General features: G+C 44.7%; 1 protein-coding gene across 2 annotated transcripts in view; it reads left to right on the forward strand.

Moving 5' to 3' along the window:
- PSD2 (pleckstrin and Sec7 domain containing 2) overlaps nucleotides 1-20,752 on the forward strand; it is a 55,922-nt gene extending 35,170 nt beyond the window's left edge. Inside the window, exons 8-15 of one of the 2 annotated variants that reach the window (XM_059174758.1) lie at nucleotides 7,658-7,748; nucleotides 9,598-9,641; nucleotides 10,732-10,922; nucleotides 11,098-11,168; nucleotides 11,602-11,759; nucleotides 12,700-12,844; nucleotides 14,143-14,286; nucleotides 18,247-20,752. In XM_059174758.1, the coding sequence (XP_059030741.1) occupies nucleotides 7,658-7,748; nucleotides 9,598-9,641; nucleotides 10,732-10,922; nucleotides 11,098-11,168; nucleotides 11,602-11,759; nucleotides 12,700-12,844; nucleotides 14,143-14,286; nucleotides 18,247-18,456 (1,054 nt within the window). In that variant the 3' untranslated portion in view covers nucleotides 18,457-20,752. The remainder of the gene's footprint in view (nucleotides 1-7,657; nucleotides 7,749-9,597; nucleotides 9,642-10,731; nucleotides 10,923-11,097; nucleotides 11,169-11,601; nucleotides 11,760-12,699; nucleotides 12,845-14,142; nucleotides 14,287-18,246) is intronic. The other variant, XM_059174759.1, reaches the window with a different exon arrangement.
- The last annotated feature ends 1,392 nt before the right edge of the window (nucleotides 20,753-22,144 follow it).

Consider the following 22,144-nt stretch of genomic DNA (forward strand, 5'->3'; position numbering starts at 1 on the left):
GGAGCTGTGAAAATGTTTTCCATAGTGGCTGAGCGATTTTAAATTCCCACCGCCAGTGTGTGAGGTTTTTAGTTTCTCCACATCCTCATTAACACTGCCTTTCCTGGGTGTGTCTGGTGGCTCAGTCATTGGGTGTCTGCCTTAAGTCAGGGTCATGGGTCCTGGGATCAAGCCCCGCATCAGGTTCCCTGCTTCTCCCTCTCTCACTCCCCCTGCTTGTGTTCTCTCTCTCGCTGTCCCTGTCAAATAAATAAAATCTTTAAAACAAACAAACAAACAAACAAACAAACAGAAAACCCTACTCCTTTTCATTTCTGGGATCAGCATCCTAGTGGGTATGAGGCGGTATCTCATTGTGGTTTCCATCTGCATTCCCCTGATGACTAGTGATGCTAGAACATCTTTTCAAGTTTTTGTTGGATATCTTTACAACTTCTTTGGAGAAATGTCTACTTGAGTAACTTGCCCATTTTTTTTTTTAGGATATTAAAAAATTTATTTAACAGTTATAGTAAAAAAAATTTGATTTGTGGTGAAATACGCATAGCATTAAAGTTACCATCTTATGTAGTTTAGTTCCATAATGTTAAGTATATCACACTGCCCTGCAACTAACTTCCAGAACTTTATTATCTCCCCAAACTAAAACTCTCTACACAATAAACAACACCCACCCTCTACCTTGTGCTTGACAACTACCGTTCCACTCGATGCTTCTGTGAATTTGGCTACTCTAGATTCCTCAAACAAGAGGAGTCATAGAGAATTTATATTTTTGTGACTGATATATGCCACTTAGCATAATGTCCTCATGGTTCATCCATGTTGTAGCCTGTGACAGAATTTCTTTCCTTTTTAAGGCTGAATAATACTCCATTTTCTCTATGTATCACATTTTGTTTATCCTTTTGTCTGCTTATGGACGCTTGGATTGCTCCTACCTTTTGGTTTCTGTGAATAATACTGCTATGGACATATGGATGTATGGGTATTTCTTTGAGGCCCTGCTTTAAATTCCTTTTGGGTATATGCCCAGGAGTGGTATTGATGGATCATATGCTAATATCATTATTCACTTTCTGAAAAACAGCTGTACTGTTTTCCAAAGTGACTGAGCCTTTTTATGTTCCCACCAGCACTGTACCAGTTTTCAATTTCTCCACATCCTTGCCAGCACTTGTTTTCTGTGTTTTGATAGTAGCCATCTTAATATCTTCTTGTGGTTTTGATTTGCCTTTCCCAAATGGTTAGTGATGTTGAGTGTCTTTTCATGTGCTTATTGATCATTTGTGTATCTTCTTTGGAGAAATGTCTATTTAAATCCTTAGCAGCACCTGGGTGGCTCAGTTGGTTAAGCTCTGACTCTTGGTTTTGGCTCAGGTCGTGATCTCAGGGTTGTGAGATCAAACCCTGTGGGGAGTTGATTGATATTCTCTCTCTCTCCCTCTGCCCCTTCCCCTACCCCCTACCCATGTACTTTCTCTCGCAAATAAATAAATAAAATCCTTAATCCTTTGCTTATTTTTATTTTTCAAAGATTTGATTTAAAAATATTTTTATTTAAGAGTTTTTTTTTAGAGCACACACGCATGTGGCAGTGCAGTTGGGTGAAGAGGCTGGGGAAGACAGAGGGGAAGAGAGAGAGAATCCTAAGCAGGCTCTATACTCAGTACAGAGTCTAATGGGAGGCTTAACCTCATGACCCTGAGATCATGACCTTAGGTGAAATAAAGAGTCCTACACTTAACCAACTGAATTACTCAGGTGCCCTTTAAAGATTTTATCTTATTTTTAATGATTTTATTTACTTGACAGAGACAGACACAGCGAGAGAGGGAACACAAGCAGGGGGAATGGGAGAGGGAGAAGCAAGCTTCCCACTGAGCAGGGAGCCTGATGTGGGCCTTGATCCCAGGACCCTGGGACCATGCCCCAAGCTGAAGTCAGACCTTTAATGACTGAGCCACCCAGGCGCCCCTAAAGGTTTTTTTTTTTTAAGATTTTATTTATTTATTTGTCAGAGAGAGAGCGAGCGAGAGCGAGCACAGGCAGACAGAGTGGAAGGCAGAGTCAGAGGGAGAAGCAGGCTCCCTGCGGAGCAAGGAGCCCGATATGGGACTCGATCCCAGGACGCTGGGATCATGACCTGAGCCGAAGGCAGCTGCTTAACCAACTGAGCCACCCAGGCGTCCCAAGGTTTTATTTTTAAGTGATCTCCACACCCTTCATGGGGCTTGAACTCACAACCCCGAGATCCAGAGTTGAAGGTTCCACCAACTGAGGTAGCCAAGTGCCCCAAATGATTTGTTCATTATTAATTGCATTGTTTGTGTTTTTGTTGTTGAGTTTATGTATTCTGGATATGGTACTCTTATCAGATATATGGTTAGCAGAAATCTTTCCCGTTCTTTGGGTTGTCTTTTTACTTTCTTGATATATCTTTTGATGCAGAAGTTTTAAATTTTTCTGAAATCCAATTTCTCTATTCTTTTTTTCCTTTTTGCTTGTACTTTTGGTGTCATTTAAGAAACCATTGCCAAATCCAAGGTTATGAAAATTTACTCCTATGTTTTCTTCTAAGAGTTTTATGGCATTGACTGTTATGTTTTGATCTTTGATCCATTTTGAATTAATTTTTGTATATGGAGTAAGGTAAGGGTCTAGTTTCATCCTTTTGCTGTGGATATCCAATTGTCCCAGCACCATTTGTTCAAGAGACCATTCTTTCTTCATTAGATGGTCTTGGTGGTATTAACTGACCACAATATTACAATATATAAATATATCAAAGTAACACCTGTATACCTTAAACGGATGCAGTGTTTTATGTCAGATTTTTTAGTAAAAACAAGTTGATTGGCCAAAGATGTATGGCTTTATTTAGGGACTCTTAATTTAGTGTCATTGATGTATATGTCTATATTTATGCCAGTGCCGCACTGTCTTGATTATGTAGGTCTTTAGTAAGTTTTGGTATCGGGAAGTATGAGTCTTCTAACTTTGTTCTTTTCCAAGATTCTTTTGGGTATTGGGAACCCTTACAATTATATATGCATTTGAGTATAAGGTTTTACATTTCTACAAAAGAGGCCATTGGGATTTTGATAGGGATTGTATTGAATCTATAGATCAGTTTGGGGAGTATTACCATTGTCGCTAGATTAAGTCTTCCAATCCATGAATATCAGAGGTCTTTCTGTTTATTTAAGTCTTTAATTTCTTTTAGCAATCTTTTGTAGTTATCAGTATACAAGTCTTTTTATCTTCTTGGTTAAATTTATTTCTAAGTGTTTAATTCTTTCAGATGTTACTGTAAATGAAATTGTTTTCTTAATTTCAGTTTGTGATTATTCTTTACTTAACATTGATTTTTATGTGCTGATTTTGTATTCTGCAACTTTGCTGAATGTGTTCATTTTTTGGTTGTGTCCTTTAGGATTTTCTGTATACAAGGTCATGTCATCTATGAACAGAGATAGTTTTACTTCTTTCTAATTTGGAAGCCTTTTACTTCTTTTGCTTGCCTAATTGCTCTGACCAGAACTTCTAGTACAATGTAGAAAACTGAGGAAAGTGGGCATTCTTGCTTTTTCCCAATTTCAGGGGGAAAGCTTTCAGTCTTTCATCATTGTGTTTGATGTTAACTGTGAGTTTTCATAAATGCCTTTAATCATACTGAGGAAGTTCTCTTCTACTCCTAGTTTGTTCAGTGTTTTATTTTTATTTTTATCATGAAAGGAGTGTTGAATTTTGTGAAATGTTTTTTTCTGCATCAATTGAGATGAACATGTGGCTTTCCTCCCCACCCTTCATTCTAGTAATGTAGCGTATTACATTGTTAGATTTCTCTTTGTTGAATCACACTTGCATTACTGGGGTACATTCCATTTGATTGTGGTATATAATCCTTTCAAAATACTGCTGGATTCTGTTCACTAGTATTTTGTTGAGGGTTTTTGCATTTATATTTCTGGGGGATATTGTTATGTAGTTTTCTTATGATCTTTTTCTGGTTTTGTTATCAAGGTAATGTTGGCCTTATAGAAGGAGTTAGGAAGTTTTCCTTCTTCATCAATTTTTTGGTTGAGTTTCAGGAGTATTGGTGTTAATTGTTCTTTAAATGTTTGGTAAAGTTTACTACCGAAGTCATCTGGTTTTTGGCTTTTCTTTTGGGAGGTTTTTGTGATTATTAGTTCAATCTTTTTACTTTTTTTTTTTTAAGTTCTTATTTATTTATTTGAGAATGGGAGAGAGAGAATGAGAACATGAGCAGGGCAGGGTGAGAGGCAGAGGGAAAAGCAAACTCCCTGCTGAGCAGGGAACCTGACACGGGGCTCCGTCCCTGGACTCTGAAATCATGACCTGAGCCGAAGGCAGATGATCAACTTACTCAGCCACCCAGGTGTCCTTCAATCTTTTTACTTCTTATAGATCTATTCAGATTTTCTATTTCTGCTTGAGCATTTTTAATAGTTTGTGTGTTTCCAGAATTCGTCCATTTTATCTCATTGTTGTTAATGAATTGTTTAGTATTTTTGTTCTTCTGTTACTGAGAGAGCAGTGTTAAAATTTCCAACAAAGATTGTGAATGTATCTTTCTTTTTTTGGTTCTGACAATTTTTGTCTTTTATTTTTTGAGACTATGTTATTAGATGCATACACATTTCAGATGCTTATATCATCTGGCCTTCTTATCACTATGAAGTGTCTCTTTTCATCTCTAGTAAAGTTTCCTGTCTTCAAGTCTATTTTCTCAGATATTAGTGCGGTTATACTGGAGTTCTTTTGTTAGTGTTTGCATGTATATCTCTTTCCACCCTTTGTTTTTAAGTTTTCTGTCTCCTTATATTTAAAAGGTATGTCTTTTGTGATATACTTAAAAAAAAATCAAATCTGATAATCTTGGCCTCTTAATTTGGCCATTTAAAAAAAAGATTTTATTTATTTATTTGAGAGAGAGAGAGAGCAGGAGCACAAGCCAAGGGAGTGGGAGAGGGAGAAGCAGGCTCCCCTGCAGAGCAGGGAGCCTGACACAGGGCTCCATCCCAGGATCCTGGGATCATGACCTGAGCTGAAGGCAGACATGTGACGACTGAGCCACCTAGGTGTCCCATTAATTTGACCATTTAATGAATTACTAATATAATTAAATTTAAACCTACCAGGATACAACTTGTGTTCTCTGACTTAACATTCTCTGTTCCTTTTCTTCTCCTTTCTTGCCTACTTTTGGATTATTTAAGCATTTTTTAGAATTCCCTTTTATCCCTTTAGCCTGTTAGTTGTTCATTCTTTAAGATTTCTTTTTGTTGTTTTCAGTGCATCCTAACTTATTAATGTATTTTTTCCAGTTCCTGGACAATGAAATCATCTTAAAAAAGTTTAACTCCATTTCTCCCTCTTAACTTGTATATTACTGTTGTCAACTTTTAAACTATTGGATCTTTCTCTATACTTTATTTCCCCAGAAAACTAACTAATTAACTAACTTCCTTCCTTCCTTTATTCTTATTCCTATTCTTATTCTTCTGTAGACTCCATGCTCAATATGGAGCCCAACACAATCTTAAGACCTTGAACTCACAACCTTGAGATCAAGACCTGAGCCGAGATCCAGAGTCACTCAACCTTTTGAGCTACTCAGGTGCCCTTCCCCAGAAAACTTTCTTATCATATCATTGTTTTATATAATCAGTATTCATTTGGATGTAGCCATCCTTTTTATTACTCTTCATTCCTTTCTGCTTCTTCATGATTCTATCTGGGATAATTTTCCTTCTGCCAGAAAAATCCCTTTAGTATTTCCTTTCTTAATTCCAACATTTGTATTGAAGTCTGACTGGGGTGTTTCCCCAGGGCCCCTTGTCCTTGGTGGGCTCTGAATTCCCATTTTTGTTCCTCAGTCCTGCTGACTGTTCAGTTGCTCACCCTTTTGGCCACTCCTTGTGAACCAGCAAATGCTTCAGGTAGGAAAGCTTCTCCTTATGGGGCTTACTCCATGCTTCCCTTCTTGCAGGATCTTTACTCTTGAAGTTCCCACTGCTCTTACATTTCTTTAGTGCCTTCACCCAGAAGTTTTGATATTTTGACCAGCATTTGTTTCAGTTAGGAACATTCATTTGCAGCAAGATAGCCCATCATTTCTGGGATTGAAAATCTTGCCTGGTTATTTATTTTTTTTATTTTGAACTCCTGAGGTGGCTGCGGAAAGTTCAGTGTGGAACCCAGACATTATTGCCTCATATCCCTCTATTATGAATACACACATAAGTGGTGACATATGAAAATACATATATGTATGTATAAAATACCCACATAAATATATGAAATATACTATATCACGGTGCAGGTAGGATGTCTCCTTAACCTTTTGGAAAGGTGTAGAAAATTCTTGCTTGTCAGCTACTTATAAAGCCTTATATCCTTGTTTCCTGGATTATTTTCTGTGTTATGTGAATGTCCACATGATGTTAATAGATTCTCCTTGTTAAAATGCTGACAAGGTCAATGAATTTGAGAGGCTGTACATGGAATCCTTCCTTTGGAGACTCTCAATGCACACAATCATATTAAAGACTCTGAAACATGTAAATAAACTTGTTTTATTATGAAGTCTTTTTGTGGGGCCAATACCTATTGCCATCTGTAGTTAGGTCTTGGAAAATAGTGTCTTATAGCCAACCTAAATCCACAAACTCCTATACCAATAAGTATCCTGTGTTCAAGGGTCTTTGTCTTCACAAAGGTGAAGTGCCATTCAGTGTGTCCTCAGACATGGATATTGCAAGAAGAATCTGAAAGTATGCACATCAGGTGTTGGGTTTGGAGGGCTGGAGCCCCTCTGCTATTCAGTGGTTTAAAAAATGCAGAACTTGGGGTATAGTCATTTACAGCTCTTTGTCTTTTTGTGCCTTCTGGAGTGAGGCCTTCTGCTTGGGTTCCCTTGGTCCCAGCCCAGCTCAGCATGGGGTACCCATGTGTATTGGTGGAAATTGATTTTTGATTCTCTTAAGACAAACCTCTCCCTCACTTCACCTACCTCTTGGAGGTCTTGCCGCCCCTCTGTACAGGTGAGAGGGTGAGACAATTGTGACGGAATACACAGAGCTTCTGCTCAGCAGCCAAGAGGCCTGGGTTCAAGTCCTGGTGCTGTGTGACCTTGGGAGAGTTAACCATGGAGTAGCGGGTGAGAGCATGGGCTTTGGTGTCAGATACACTCAGCCCTTCCACTTCCTTGCTGTGTGATCATGGGCACATCACTTCACCTTCCTACATCTCAGTTTCCTTACCTATCAAATGGGGATAATAGTAACACCCACCTCACTTTCTCCTTGTTATGAAAAGGAAATAAAATAATGCATGTCAAGTACAATATCTGAAACATTCTAGGCACCTGGCAGATGTCATCTGTCATGTTATTTAATTCAGCCTGATTCCATCTGGGTTTGAGGAAAACTCCTAACTTCTCATTGAGGATCACATAGAATCTTAAAAGTGAAAAAGAGTTTTGTGAATTCTTGGATACAAAGGAATTCTAGGCAGTATTTTTCATTACTACCCTTGATGCTCCTTCATCACTGTTGGCTGGGCAGGGCAGGGTGTGGGGATCATACCTGCCTCCAACCCTGTTCTCAGGCAGAACCATTTCTCCGTTACAGAACATTGGCAAAAAGATGTCCTGCCAGCAATTCATTGCCAACTTGGACCAGCTGAATGATGGCCAAGACTTTGCCAAAGATCTGCTGAAGGTAAAACCTGTTAAGGGTTCCTATCCCCTGAAATGTACCTGGAGCAGGTGGGGAGGAGAGAGGTCTCTGCTCTACTACATCCTGACAGTCTGGATTTAAAAAAAAACCAAAAAACAAAAAACCCCTCTAGATCGGGGGCACATGGGTCATTCAGTTGGTTAGGTGTCTGATTCTTGATTTCAGCTTAGGTTGTGATCTCAGGGCTGTGAGATTGAGCCCTGCTTTGGGCTCCACACTCAGCAAGGAGACTGCCAAAGATTCTCTCTCTCCCTTTCCTTCTGCCCCTCCGCTCCTCAAATAAATACATAAATCTTAAAAAAAAGTAATCTCTACATGGAACATAGTACTCGAACTCATGACCCCAAGATCCCTGACTGAGCCAGCCAGGCCCTTCCGAAAGTCTATGTTTTTAATACTGGGGTCAGGGCCACCATGACTTCCTGATAGAGTTAGTGACCATCCAGTTCAACATTTGACTGTTACCTGTTACCAGTTCGACATTTGACTGTTACCTGTTCCTGAGTTAGACAGAGGGGTACACTTTATGAGATTTGTTTTAACACTCCATTCTCTTCATTGCTGTCACAGTAACCCTCAAAGCTACCAACAGTTGTCATAGCTGCCACTGCCGTCACCAGCACCTTTATCTCTACCACCACCATCACTACAAATGTCATTGTCATCACCACAGGGAAAAACTCACTCATTTCTCCAACATCACCAGGAATTATGGGATTCTAGTTTTCCCCTAAAGCTGAAGCTCAGGGTGGAACTCTGGCCTTTTAGGCCTGGTCAGTTCTCTGCTTTGGAGGAAGAGGAGCAGGTTTTTTAGGGGGTAAATGAGGAGTTCAGTTTTATTTTTTATTTTTATTTTTTAAAGATTTATTTAAGAGAGTGCGAGAGTGAGCAGGAAGAGGGGCAGAAGGAGAGGGAGAGAGAGAATCTTTTTTTTTAAATTTTTTAAAAATTTATTTATTTGACAGAGAGAGATCACAAGTAGGCAGAGAGGCAGGCAGAGAGAGAGAGGAAGGAAAGCAGGCTCCCTGCTGAGCAGAGAGCCCCATGTGGGGCTCTATCCCAGGACCCTGGGATCATGACCTGAGCCGAAGGTAGAGGCTTTAACCCATTGAGCCACCCAGGTGCCCCGGAGAGAGAGAATCTTAAGCAGGCTTCACACCCAGCACAGAGCCTGATGCAGGGTTTGATCTTACCACCCTGAGATCATGACCTGAGCTGAAATCAAGAGTCAGATACTCAACTGACTGAGCCACCCAAGTGTCCTGATGAGTTCAGTTTCAGATAGTGAGTTTGAAGGATATGATGATACCAGGAAGGGAGTTCGATAGTGGGTCTGGAGGCCAAAAAATAGGACATTGTCTCTGTCACTCTTCTTATAATTATCTTCTTTACCATCCAGAAGGACTTGTTAAGAATGTATTTGTAAGTGAGACTAAATAATCCCAGTCCCAACACCTACCTATCCTCTTCTCCCCATCTATCCATTTACCCAACCTCACATGCCCCAATCCTTTTATCCATTCACCTACCCAGAAAATCATTCGCCTGCCCCTCCCCTCACACATTCACCCATTTCCCCACCCATCCACCTACCCACCAACCTATCTACCCAACTCTTCCTCAAATCTATACACCCATTCATCTAAACAACCATCTACCCACCCAACCCATCCCTCGTTCATTCGCCCATCCAACAGTTGTGAATCAAACATTTATTTTGTCCCACTGACTAGAAAGTTGCTTCCTCACTGCAACCACATTACTAAAGGTAGATGGAGATTTCTCTGACTCTTCATCTGAACTGCTCTCTTTCTCTTTTCCTCTGTCCTAGACCCTTTACAACTCTATCAAGAACGAAAAGCTGGAATGGGCCATGTGAGTAGTACCCATGGGCACAGGTATAGGGAAAGTGAATCACTGGGAAGGAGAAGGGGGAGTGGCTGACGGTGCCTGGAGGACACTCCTGTCACTCTCCATGGTGCTGATTTCTCCCAAACCACAGCTCTGGTGACCCCTGTCCAGCTGGCCAGCACCAGGTGTTAAGTTCCCCTTAGGGTACATTTTCTGTCTTGATAAAAAGTGTACAATGTTAAACTTGTATGGAATTAATTAAACTGTGACTTTAGTTTCATGATGTCTACAACTTATTCTCTGTACTGGGGATATTGGCACTATTCCAATGATGATAGCTCTTCCCGTTTTGGGAGGTAGGCAGACAGGAGGCACGAATCCCCCTATAACACTAAGAATATGACCATATTTATGTAGTGACTTCTCTTGGCAGTAGAGAGAGGTGGTTGTCTGCCAACTTCTTCCCCTGCAAAGGCAGTGAGACCTGGAGGTGCCCAGCCATCTGGAAAGAGGTGTGGTGACCTTGCTGGGTCAGGAGACTGAGAGGCTTCTGAGGAAAGTGGCTGCCCCAGCCTCCTGTGCTCCCCAAGGCAACCTTGGTCTTTGGGTTCATGTAGAGGTCACACATGTAAGGATTGTTAGGAAGCCCAACAACCCTGGGAAGAGCTGACATTTTCTCCCAGGGCTCTAATGGGGAACCTAAACTTTAGGGTCCTCATCTACTGGCCCAGGGCCAGCTCAGACAGTGTCTGTGGGGCTTGGGCAGCCACTTCAGTCTGGCTATGGGTCACAGCTCCCTGGGACTGGGCTTTCAGGGTTGGAAAGAGGAGAAGAAAGACCAGGAATAAAATTAGTAAGGTCTCCACCTTTGTAGTCAGTGGTAAGGATTAGAGAGGACTTGGAGGCCAAGAATCAGAGCTCAGAGGACATGGGTCAGAATTGAAGAGTGAGGGGACAGATCAAAGATCTGGATCTGTGATCTGGAATCAGAACCTTCTTATCTCTGCTCATTACCTCTGACTCTTTCCTAAAGATGGGTTGGTGGGGGAGAGAACATGTCCATGTGGGGCTAAGGCTTGCATGGAGATGGTGCTCAGGCCTAGCATTTTCCTAGTGATGAGGACGAGCTGAGGAAATCACTGTCTGAGCTGGTGGATGACAAGTTTGGGACAGGCACCAAGAAAGTGACACGGATCTTGGATGGTGGCAACCCCTTCCTGGATATCCCGCAGGCTCTCAGCGCTACCACCTACAAGCATGGTGTGCTGACTCGGAAGACTCACGCCGACATGGATGGCAAGAGGAGTGGGTGTCAGGCGGGGGAAGGGGCATGGGGAGGGATGCTAGTTCAGGGGAGAGGTTCTGGCTCCCATAGTCACTGCTCTAGGGATGCACACCCTGGTAGACATGCAGGGGCATGCAGGGGAGGAGATATCGGACTGCATAGTTGTGGCTGCACTACCCATACCCCCATCCCTAGCACCACGTGGAAGGCGTGGCTGGAAGAAATTCTACGCGGTGCTCAAAGGGACCATCCTGTATCTACAGAAGGTGAGAGACTGCCCCAGAGCCCTTACCCAGGAAGGGTCAGTGCTGTCCTTCAACTGGCCCCTGTCTAGTGGTGCCCAGAGTGTCCCTGGCAGGACCTGGGGCTTAGGCAGATGTTGAGTCCTTCCCTCATTAAAGCCTGACTCGGGCTCACAGAGCTTCGGGTTTTCAGGGAGGAATCTTTCAAATACCAGGGCTCAGAAGATACACAGTGGAAGCTCTGAGCCTTGGGACAAATCAGGCTGTGGAGAGGAGTGGCTGGTGGGTTTTGTTGGGGTGGGCATGGTACCACAGTGTCAAGAGCTAAAGAATGGAGGGAGGGGAGGGACAGGGGTGGGAGCACGAGGGAGGGCTCGCGAGGATGGAGGAAGTGTGGGTTAGCGAACCCAAGCCTGGTGATGACAGAGGCTTGCCTGCCCCCGGCCCACTTGTCCAGGATGAGTACAGGCCTGACAAAGCTCTGTCCGAGGGCGACCTGAAGAATGCCATTCGCGTGCACCATGCTCTGGCCACCAGGGCCTCTGACTACAGCAAGAAGTCCAATGTGCTCAAGCTGAAGACAGCTGACTGGAGGGTCTTCCTCTTCCAGGCACCGTAAGTAGGAATGGGAGGCCCTCCCTCCCACCCTGCACTCAGGGCCTACAGCCTTGACTGACTGCACCCTGCTCCTCACCCGCCTTAGGTGAGGTGCTGTCGGCTTGCCTCATGTCAGCCATAAGAGTGAGTGTGTCAGCCATAAGAGTGAGTGTGTTTGCGTGGCACAGACTGACAGTTGGGGTCCCCTGAAGTACAGATTCTCAAGTGTGGGCCTATCAGCATCTCCTGGAAACACGTTAGAAATGCAGTTTTTCTGGCCCCACATAGACCTACTGAATCAGCAGCTGCGGGGCTGGGCCAGCAGTTGTGTTCTAACAGGCCAAACATTCTGGTGCACACTGAAGTCCCTACATCAGGGCAAATGGGGTCGTAATGAATCCTCCCTCACTGTAAATCGGGGTGGGGAAACGAATGGGAAAGACTCGGCTTACAGTGTCCCTGGAAGGCCTTCCCTCCACTCCTCTAAATCCTATTCTGTGACTTGAGATTGGAGTTTCATATGTCAGAGGAGCTTAAAAGCAGAGAGGCTGGTAGAGGACCTCTCAGGATGGGAGTGGGCATTGTGGGCGAGGTAGTGGGGCAGGAGCCAGAGGCCTGAGTGGGGATACCCCTTGCCTGTTTCTAGGATCCACTGATCCAGGGATCAGTCTGGGCCCATTGACCCATGACTGTTAACTCTGGACCTAGAGAACTTTCTTTCCATGTGAAAATCTAGGTCTTAACCCAGAAGCTGGGACAGAGGCGAGCTCCCTACACAGACTTGACCGGACCCACCCAGCCCCCATTCTGCCATCCCCCCTCACTCCTTTGTCCCCCTTTGTGAAAGGAGTGACTCCCACCCTGTGCCAGGATAGCAGTGGGTCCTGGGTGCTGGGTAGGGGACAGGGAGTCCTATTGTGAGGAGTTGGTGCCCTCTTCCTTCTCCTCCTGTCCCCAGGAGCAAGGAAGAAATGCTGTCCTGGATCCTTAGGATCAACCTGGTAGCTGCCATCTTCTCGGCCCCCTCCTTCCCTGCTGCTGTCAGCTCCATGAAGAAGTTCTGTCGGCCCCTGCTGCCCTCCTGCACCACTCGCCTCTGCCAGGTATGATCTCCTGGGACCCCAACACCACCTCCTCAGGCTGCGTCCAGCACCTCTCCCCACTGCCGCCATTCAGCAGTCTCTACCTCATCTCCTATATGGTGCCTGGTCTTGGGCTAAGAGACAGGGTGAAGAGACAGATCTTCTCCATCCCCGTTGCACCCCATGCCCATTTAAAGATAGGAAGACTGAGGCCACCCTCAGTGGGGTGGATAATACAGGCACCACACAGAGGCTTGCATTCTTCTCTGCCAATGGTGTAATAGCCTGTTGATGTCATTGTGGGTCTTGGGCATGGTGCATGTCTGAGCTTGGATGTGAGAGACTGTATGTGTCACAGGGAGACAGGCTGGGTCTTCTTAGGGCTCTTTTGCTCTTCTTACTTACCCTGAATTATTTTATTGGTAATCCTAAAAAACCTCTTGCTCATCAGTACTTGAGTTTTTCAGAGGTTTTCTGGAGAGGAGAGGATACATGGTGGAGCACCCCTTGGGAGGCGGAGGGCAGGAGGAGCTCCATACTTCCTGTCTTTGTCAGGGCCTCTTTCATAGCGGGCCCTTGTCTTGGGTCTGTCCGCTCAGCCCCTCAGCGACAGCTTCTGCCCAGAGTCCCTGTGCGTGTGCAGATGGTGCCCCCTCCACACAGCCCACGCATGCATTTACCGTATGGGGACTCGTGTGCACATGTGCATGCACACCTGCTGGGTACACACCCCCCCACCGCACACATGCATCACACATGCGCACACACACGCAGCTCATTGCCCACACAGAAACAAGTAGTCTGCCTGTACTTTGGTGGGTGAGATGTATGCACACACTTGTCCCTGAGTGACAGTGTCTCTGACTGTCTGCGTGTGATGCTGGGACTTTGACCATCACGTGTGCCTGGGCAAGAATCCAAGAGAATGTGTGCCTCATATGGAGCCAAGCGTAGCCATGGCCAGACTGTCCCTTGGTCCACTGTGTTTGTGTGTGCATGTGTGAGTCCATATGAACCAGTGTGGGATGTTGGTTCTGGTGGGATGGTGTGTCTGTGTCAGGTGTCTGTGTGGGCCTTCTAGTGTGAGGGTCTCTCATCTCCCGAGTCTGCTGTGGATTTATTTAGGAGGGCTGATGCCAGTGAAAGCAAGGTGGGAAGGAGGAGGGTGGAGGACCACTCCCTTAGGTCCCCCACATACTTGATGACACTGGCCAGGCCTCAGTTTTCCTTTGTGGAAGCAGATCCAGCATGACAGGTGCAGACTCACGTCTATGACTTCTTGAGAGTGGGACCTCATAGTCCGGGGCTTGTCTTTGTAGGAGGAGCAGCTGCGTTCTCATGAGAATAAGTTGAGGCAGGTGACTGCGGAGCTGGCTGAGCACAGGTGTCACCCCATTGAGAAGGGCGTCAAGTCCAAGGAGGCTGAGGAGAACCGGCTGAAGGAGCACTATCTCACTTTTGAGGTGGGTTCTACTTGGGCGCTATTGCGAAGGACAGGGCTGGGGCAGAAGGAGGAAGCCAGCTCTCCTCCTTCTCCTGTCACCAATATCATTCTGCAGCCGGGGGCTCCTGGTTTGAGGGTTCTCCACTTTGGGAGCTCCCCTGAGCCAGTCATGAGCCACGCAGGGCCTCCTGTGGGCCGGCCTGTGCAGTCTGGCTGCCAGTTGTTCATCAAACAGTTGTGCCTCACTTGTGTCTTTCAAAGAGCACAAGTTGGCCCCCACTCTTCTCAAGACCCTCCTCACTTCCACACCTCAGGCCCCTGGCCAGGGCGGCCTCCGCCATTAAAAGATGGCGCCTGGTTAGTTGCCAGGTTAGGATTGCCTCATGAGACTAAGCGGAACGCCCAAAGAGGAAGTAAACAGCATTGGTGGCTAGCGAAGTTGTTCGTTTAGGTGCACAGCCTGATTCGCTCCCTCCTGTACCCTGCTCGCTGATTGGTCATGTAAACGTATATAAGTGTGTAGACTTGTGGAAATAAAGAGAGAGAAGATGCATCCGAACTGGGGCTTCTTGTCGTCCTTGTGGGTCGAGGGCGATAACCCCCCACCACGACCCAGCCTCTTGGAGAGCTGTTACAACAAAACCATAAACAGCTCAAGCCCACCTGCGCGACCCATCCCACTTTTGTCTCCCTTTCCTCTTCCACAGATATTTATCAGGCACAGCAACTAAGTTCTCCCTCCCCTCCATCTTGCCTCTCTCTGGCCCCCACCCTGATTCTGCCTCCTGATGCTCTGTAAATGGAGCTGATGGAGCATCGCCTTCATCAGGTGAACGAGAGGGGGCCAGCCTCAGGGAGGGAGGCAGGAACCACTGGTCCCTTTTGGACTGGGCTTTGTATTGACCTGCTTGGGGTGGGTGGGTGTGGACCATATAGAGGCTTAGATGGAACCTTTGGGGCAGGAAAGGCAGTAAGTCACCGATCTCAGTCTCTGCATTTCTACATTTATTTTCTGCTGAAGCGTGAGGAAGAGAGGAGAGTTCCCAGGGAAGATCCTGACCTTTCAAAAAATAAAGTGGTACAGCTTTCAAAATCTTCTCAGATCCACTCTCTCTGCAATGTTTAAAAAGAAAAAAAAAGGGATGACAAAAACTACAGTGGACTGATCTCTTGCCAGTTGTCAGCATGATTCCCTTGTACTGATTGATTTAATCCTCATGTCAACTCTGTTGAAATGGGTTTTTATCTGCATTTTATAGATGGGAAAATTGAGGCTTGGAGAGGGCAGACCACTTCCTTGAGGCGACGGTTAAGAAGTGTAGGAACCAGGATCCTAGCCCAAATGACTGAGTGTGACTCTGGCATTCTGGTCTTTCTCACTTACCCTGGCTGATCTGGGGGAGTATGGAGGGAGGGGAGGTGAAGCCCAACAGTGAAGGGTCTTTCTGTTCATGTGGCAGAGTTGTGTGAGAACAGTGTCTTCTCACTGTTTGTCATTGCTTCTTCTAGGACCTCAGCCTCTTCTGACTGTGGTGAGGGCTGGAAGCTCAGAGTCAGGCCCTCAGTTATAGTCAGCCAAATTTCCCTCCTAAATGTTTACCTATTTATAACACTTTTTTTTTTTTTTTTTTTTGAGAGAGAGGGGTGGGGGAAGGGGCAGAGGGAGAGAGACAATTTTTTTTTTAAATTTAAATTCAATTAGCCAACATATAGTACATTATTAGTTTTAGATGTAGAGTTCACTAATTCATCAGTTTTGTATAACACCCACTGTTTATCACGTCATGTGCAATCCTAATGCCTGTCACCCAGTACCCCATGCCCCCACCCACCCCCCTGAGAGAGAGAGAATCTTAAGCAGGCTCCACACCTAGCATGGAGCCCAACACAGGGATGGATCTCACAACCCTGAGATCATGACCTGAGCTGAAATCAAGAGTCCAATGGTTCATGACTGAGCCACCCAGCACCTCCCCACCCCAGGTTTATAATACTTTAAATAGCTCATGAATGTACTTCTCTGTTTGTTACTCACCAGCAGTGGACACTCCTGAATGTTTTAATCACCAATCTGATAGCTTTAGTAAGGGGTATCTCATTGCCATTTTAATTTGAATTAAAAATTCTTTAATTGTGCAGGGCACCTGGCTGGCTCAGTTGGTTGAGCATCTGCCTTGGGCTCAGGTCATGATCCTGGGGCCCTGGGTCAGTGGGGAGACTACTTCTCCCTCTCATCCCTGCTCATGTTCTCTATCTCTGTCTCTCTCTCTCAAATAAATAAATAAATAAAATCTTAAAAAATTAAAAAATAAAATTTATCATGTTAACCATTTTTAAATGTGTAGTTCAGTAGTATTAAGCCTACTCACACTGTTGTACAACCGATCTCCAGAACTTTTTCATCTTCCCAAACTGAAACTCTATACCCATCAAAGAGCAACTCTTCTCCAACTCCCCCTGCCCCATCCTTGGCAAACACTGTTGTAGTTTCTGTCTCTGCAGATTCCTCTAGTTACTGCATATTAGTGGAATAATATAGAATTTGTGTTTTTGTGGCTGGCTTATGCTCAAGTTTATCCATGTTGCAGCATGTGTTAGAATTTCCTTCCTTTTTAAGGCGGAATACTATTCCATTGTATGTAGATACCACATCTTATCTTTTCATCTGCTGCTGGACATTTGGGTTGCTTTCATCTTTTGGCTTTTGTAAATAGTGTTGTTATGAACTTGGGTATGCAGATATTTCTGAAACCTGCCTTAAATTCTTTTGGGTATATACTCAGAAGTGGTACTGCTGGAGTACAAGGCAATATTATTTTTAATGCTGAAGAACAACCATACTGTTTCCTTTTTTGGAAAAAAATATTTATTTATTTATTAGAGTATGGCAGAGAGAGAGAAGGAGAGAGAGGATTTCAAGCAGACTTCCCAGTGAGCGATGAGCCCTGTGGAGGGCTCCATCTCATTGACCCTGGGATCATTACCTGAACCAAAACCAAGAGCCACCAGGCACCCCCAGACTGTTTCCTATGGCGGTAGGCCATGGTTCCCACCAGCAGCACATGAGGGTTCTAATCTTCCTACACCTTCACCAACACTCATTCTCTGACTTTTCTCTGATAGTAGGTGTTCCAATAGGTGTGAGAGGGTATCTCTTTGTGGTTTTGAGGTGCATTTCCCTGATGACAAGTTGTGTTGAATGCCATTTTATGAGCTTATTGACTATTTGTATGTCTTCTTTGGAGAAATGTCTAAGATATTTGCCCTTTTTAAGTTGGGTTGTATTTCTGTTGTTGAATTGTAGGAGTTTTTCATATATTCTTGATAGTAGACCCTTATCAGAGGATTTGCAAATATTTTTTTCCACTCTGTGGATTGCCTTTTCACTCTATTGATTGTCCTTTGATACACAAAGATTTTTAAAAAATTTTAAAAAAAGATTTTTTTTTTAAATATTTCATTTAGGGCACTTTTACCTTTATTTTAAAGATTATTTTTTATTATTTATGAGAGAGAGAAAGAGAACACAAGCAGGGGGCGGGGCAAAGGGAGAGGGAGAAGCAGACTCCCCACTGAAGCAGGGAGCCTGATGGGGGTGGGTCAATCCAAGACCCTGGGATCATGACTTGAGCTGAAGACAAACCCTTAACTGACTGAGCCACCCAGGCACCCTGATACATAAGAGTTTTAAATTTTATAATCTCATCTGTCAACTTTTATTTTGGTTATTTGTACTTTTGCTGTCATACTCATCATTGCCCCTTAACTTGAATTTTTAAAATTAGGAGTTAAAGTTCTGTGTATGCCCCTTGCCTATTTTTTAATTGGATTGTTTATCTCCTTTTTATTGATTTGTGAGAGCACTCTGAATAATAAGGAAATTAGTCTTTTGTCACATAAGGTCCAAATACTTTTTTTTTTTGCATTTTCTTGTTTGTCCTTTGACTTTGTTTTTGGCCTTTCTCTGCCTTTTTTCTAGAAAAGCCGTTATGAGACCTATATCCACCTCCTGGCTGTGAAAATCAAAGTGGGCTCAGACGACCTGGAGCGGATTGAGGCCCGACTGGCCACTCTGGAAGGGGACGATCCTTCTCTGCGCAAGACACATTCAAGCCCCGCCCTCAGTCAGGGCCATGGGACTATGACTGGCAGCAGAGCTACAAAGGATACCACGGGGCCTGACACTTAGCTGGTGTGGATGGGCAGGCCCCAGAGGCAGGCAAATGTCCCTAGAGGGGTCAGTGAGCACAATTCCAGCCAGGGGCCACTCGTGCCAGCTCCAGGCAGTTGACAGGCAGCCAGAGGGGTGTGGAGAGCCCTGTGGCCCAGGGAGATGGAGATATTCTTTGTGGCACTGATCTTGCTTTCTGGGGTTGAACTGGGCCTCAGACCTTCTCTCCAGCCCTCACATTCCTCTCTACCACCAAGCCTCATTGTCTAGGCCAATTGTGTGCATGCTCTAGCAACGATCTCACTGGAGGAGAAGGAAGGGCAGCTGGCTTTGTAGGCCCTCCTCCCCTTCTCACAAGTTCCTTCCCCCATCTCTCTTGTTCCCAAGGGCAGGTCTGGACTCCAGCTGTCAGCTTGGGTCTCCACCTGTTCTCATCCACCTTCCTCAGACTTGAACAGCAGCAGGTCTGTGGACCACCGGCACCATCCTGCCCACGTCACCCACCCTGTAGCTTCTGGAAACACGCCCTGTTCTCCTGCCTCCCTTTGCAATAATCCAGGACCTGGGCCTGCTCTCTTGATGTCAAGCTGTCTACTCATGTGTGTGTCCACCTCACCTTCCATTCATGGAGGCCACTCCTACTTTCTTTTATATGGACAAAAATGTATATATATAAGAATTATATATATATAAGGAACCCTTTAAAGATGATTTTGGCATTGATATCAAGATGAAATAAGATGAAGGAAAGCCTATTTCAGAACTCTACCTGTTAGTGAGAAAGGCTGTTACCTGGCCCCTTGGTGGCCCAGACACTCTGGGAGAGAAGGTGCTGACCTTCTCTCACTCCCTTTTCTCCTCTTCCGGCTGACCTGTGACTTACACTGCTCTTACAGTTGATGTTTGGAATAAATAGACAGCGTGTGTGTGTGTATGCTACCCCATCTGTCCCATGGGCATTCTGGGGTGTTAGTGGGATGGGACCATGGCCTTGTTTATATTTTGGTCTTTATGTTGGTGCTGCCAGGTCTCTGAGCTCCAGAGGTGGCCTCTTTTACAGACCTACTGCTCCCAGAATAAAAGACACTCTGCCTTGCAAACAGCCACTTGTCAACAAGCCCAAAGATGTTTGGTGGAGGAAGGTTATGGAAGCCATTAATTCCTGGTCTTGGGGAAAGGTGGAGTAAGAAGTTGCTGATTGGTTTTTAAGCTGATATTTCTTTCACTCTTCCAGTGACTCAGAAATGCTAGTTAAGGACATGCCTGAGAAGGATGGAAAACTCTGCCATGTGATGATCAGCCTAGTATCTTGTAAACCCTGAATTCCTCAGACGGACCAGCGGTGGAGGTGATGGGCCTTCAGTGAGCTATGATGAGCAGGTCCTTTATACTTTTAAAATAGATTAGTTTGGGCAGCATTTTGATATGTGGTAACATATTGAGTTAGTGGCAAGGTTGGGTTATCTTAATAAGTACCTAACATGTACAAGCACGCTCACATTTGATACAAGGTATGTATGAGTCTGTGGAAATATATAGTGATTTAAATCCAGATTATTTAATTTGGATTAGCTAATGTGTATTTTATACCCAAACCATCTGGGCCCTTCGTTTTGCTGAGGGGAAGTAAGTGTTCATTTAAATGAACTTGAAAGAGCAATGTAACATAACAGAGCTCTCTGTACTTTCTCCATGCTGGCTCAAAGGTCTTTGATTTTTGGGGTCAACTTCCCACCCTCCACCTCATGAGGGTGGGTAAGTGAAAGCAGAGGAGCAAGTTTCTGTCTGCTGCAGACAGGCTTCCCTGAGCACTAGTGATGTCTCCCATCAGTAAAAAAAATCTTTAGTTCATTTTCTTAATTGTATAATTATTTATTGTAAATTATATACATGTACTACTGTACTAAAATATTATGTACATTATAAAACATACACAAAAATAGAAATTTAAAAAGATGAGATGAAAATAAACCTAAATGAAAGTTCTAATATATTTTTTCCTGCATTCTAATGGACCATCATATTTCCCCCAACTTCCGCCCGGAATATGCCCATTTTCCAGGACTGTCCAAATCCAGGGGCTGGAGGACCGCGGGTGAGATGCTATTAAGTGGTTTGCGCCACCTGGTGGTCCTGGGAAGTGGCTGTGGGCTCAGGGACTTCTGGGGGCTGACCCTTGACCACAGTGTTTCTTCAACCTTCATTTTCTTATTCATTGAAGGTCACTAGTGCTGCACACTGCGCTAGGTGCTGAGGATAGTGCGGTGAGAAAAGGACTGAGCAGCTCTCTGTCCACATGGGGCTCACAGTCTAGTGGAGAAGGGACAGGCAGTCACCATTACCATTTGGAACCCTGGGAGCACTGGGGAGAAAGCCAAAACTAACCTGGCAGAGAGAGAAGAAAGGACTGGAGTGGAGAAGAAGACTCTGATTCAGGAAGCCACCTGAATGTCCTGAATGCTCCTGGAGGGCAGGGTGGTAGCAGGAAAGTCCCTTAACAGGGCTATACCTCTTCCTGATGGGCCACACTAAGGACATCTCAAGGCAGAAATTTGAGAAACAGAGGGGGAAATGAGCCTCTCTGGCCACATCTCTCCCAGGTCCCATTCATACCTGTGAAATGAATGGGTGGTGAATTCCATTAGGTTCTGGCCTTAGACTCCTGGTGGGTGTTTTAGGATCCAGAGCAGAAAACCAAACTACCAAACTATTCAATACAACTACCTGGGGTCATAAAAAGTCCAGGGGAGGTTCACCAAGACATCAGTCACAATTATTGAGGTCCACATAGAGGTCAGGTGGGTTCACTGGAGTCAGAGGTGGTTTCTAACTGAAAATTTAGAAGGTAACAGCAACCCAGAGCCCTCAGAAGGGTCAAATTTGACCCTGAGGGTTTGTGAAAAGGTCAATGGGTTCACCAAGAAGTCATTCACAATTATTGGGGTTCACATAGAGGTCAGAAGTCATATAGAGGAATTATTGGCTGTCAGAAAATTTTAAAGCCAACAGTAAACTAACTCAGAGCTAGCAAAGGGATCTGGATGAGATCACAAGATGGGGCCTGGGAGAGATCAGTGATTTGCAGGTTTATATACCATCTAGTTCACTCTTTCCTTTGTTTCTTTGTAACAGGTGCTTTTTTCCCCCAGCACCCCCACAGTGAACACAATGACTTTAGTTCTTTACTTTTCCTCATCACCTCCGTTTCATCCAGCTTTTGCCATTCTGTGATTCAAGAATGCAAAGCACAGGATACCATCATCATCAAATTAACCATTAATAGGCATCATGTGCCAGAAGCATTCCTGGGTGCTTTATATATAATCTCCACAACAATCCTTTGAGGTAGGTGTCAGCATCACCACTTTACAGCTGAGGAAACAGCAGCCTAGAGAAGTCACACCGCCAAGGAGGGCAGAGCTGGAACTGGAGTTCAACTCCTCTCAACCTTAAGCCTCTCCGGCCCTCCCATTTGTAGGTCTCTAAACTGACCACACACATTCTAGGGGCATCTGTGCATGCGCACACTCAAGTCAACCACCTGAGACCTCTGGATAGAAGACTCCCTTGTGTCTGGCTGGAGCATAAGGGTTCCTGGCACTGGGCACTGGTTTAATAAATGAGTCAACGAGGGAAAAGGCTTCTTAACCCTGGACCTCCATCTGCCTTCTCTATGCCTTCATCAGGGACTGCAGGTTTAGACAGG

The sequence above is a fragment of the Mustela lutreola genome, chromosome 5, assembly GCF_030435805.1.
Source record: "Mustela lutreola isolate mMusLut2 chromosome 5, mMusLut2.pri, whole genome shotgun sequence".
Lineage (NCBI taxonomy): Eukaryota > Metazoa > Chordata > Mammalia > Carnivora > Mustelidae > Mustela > Mustela lutreola.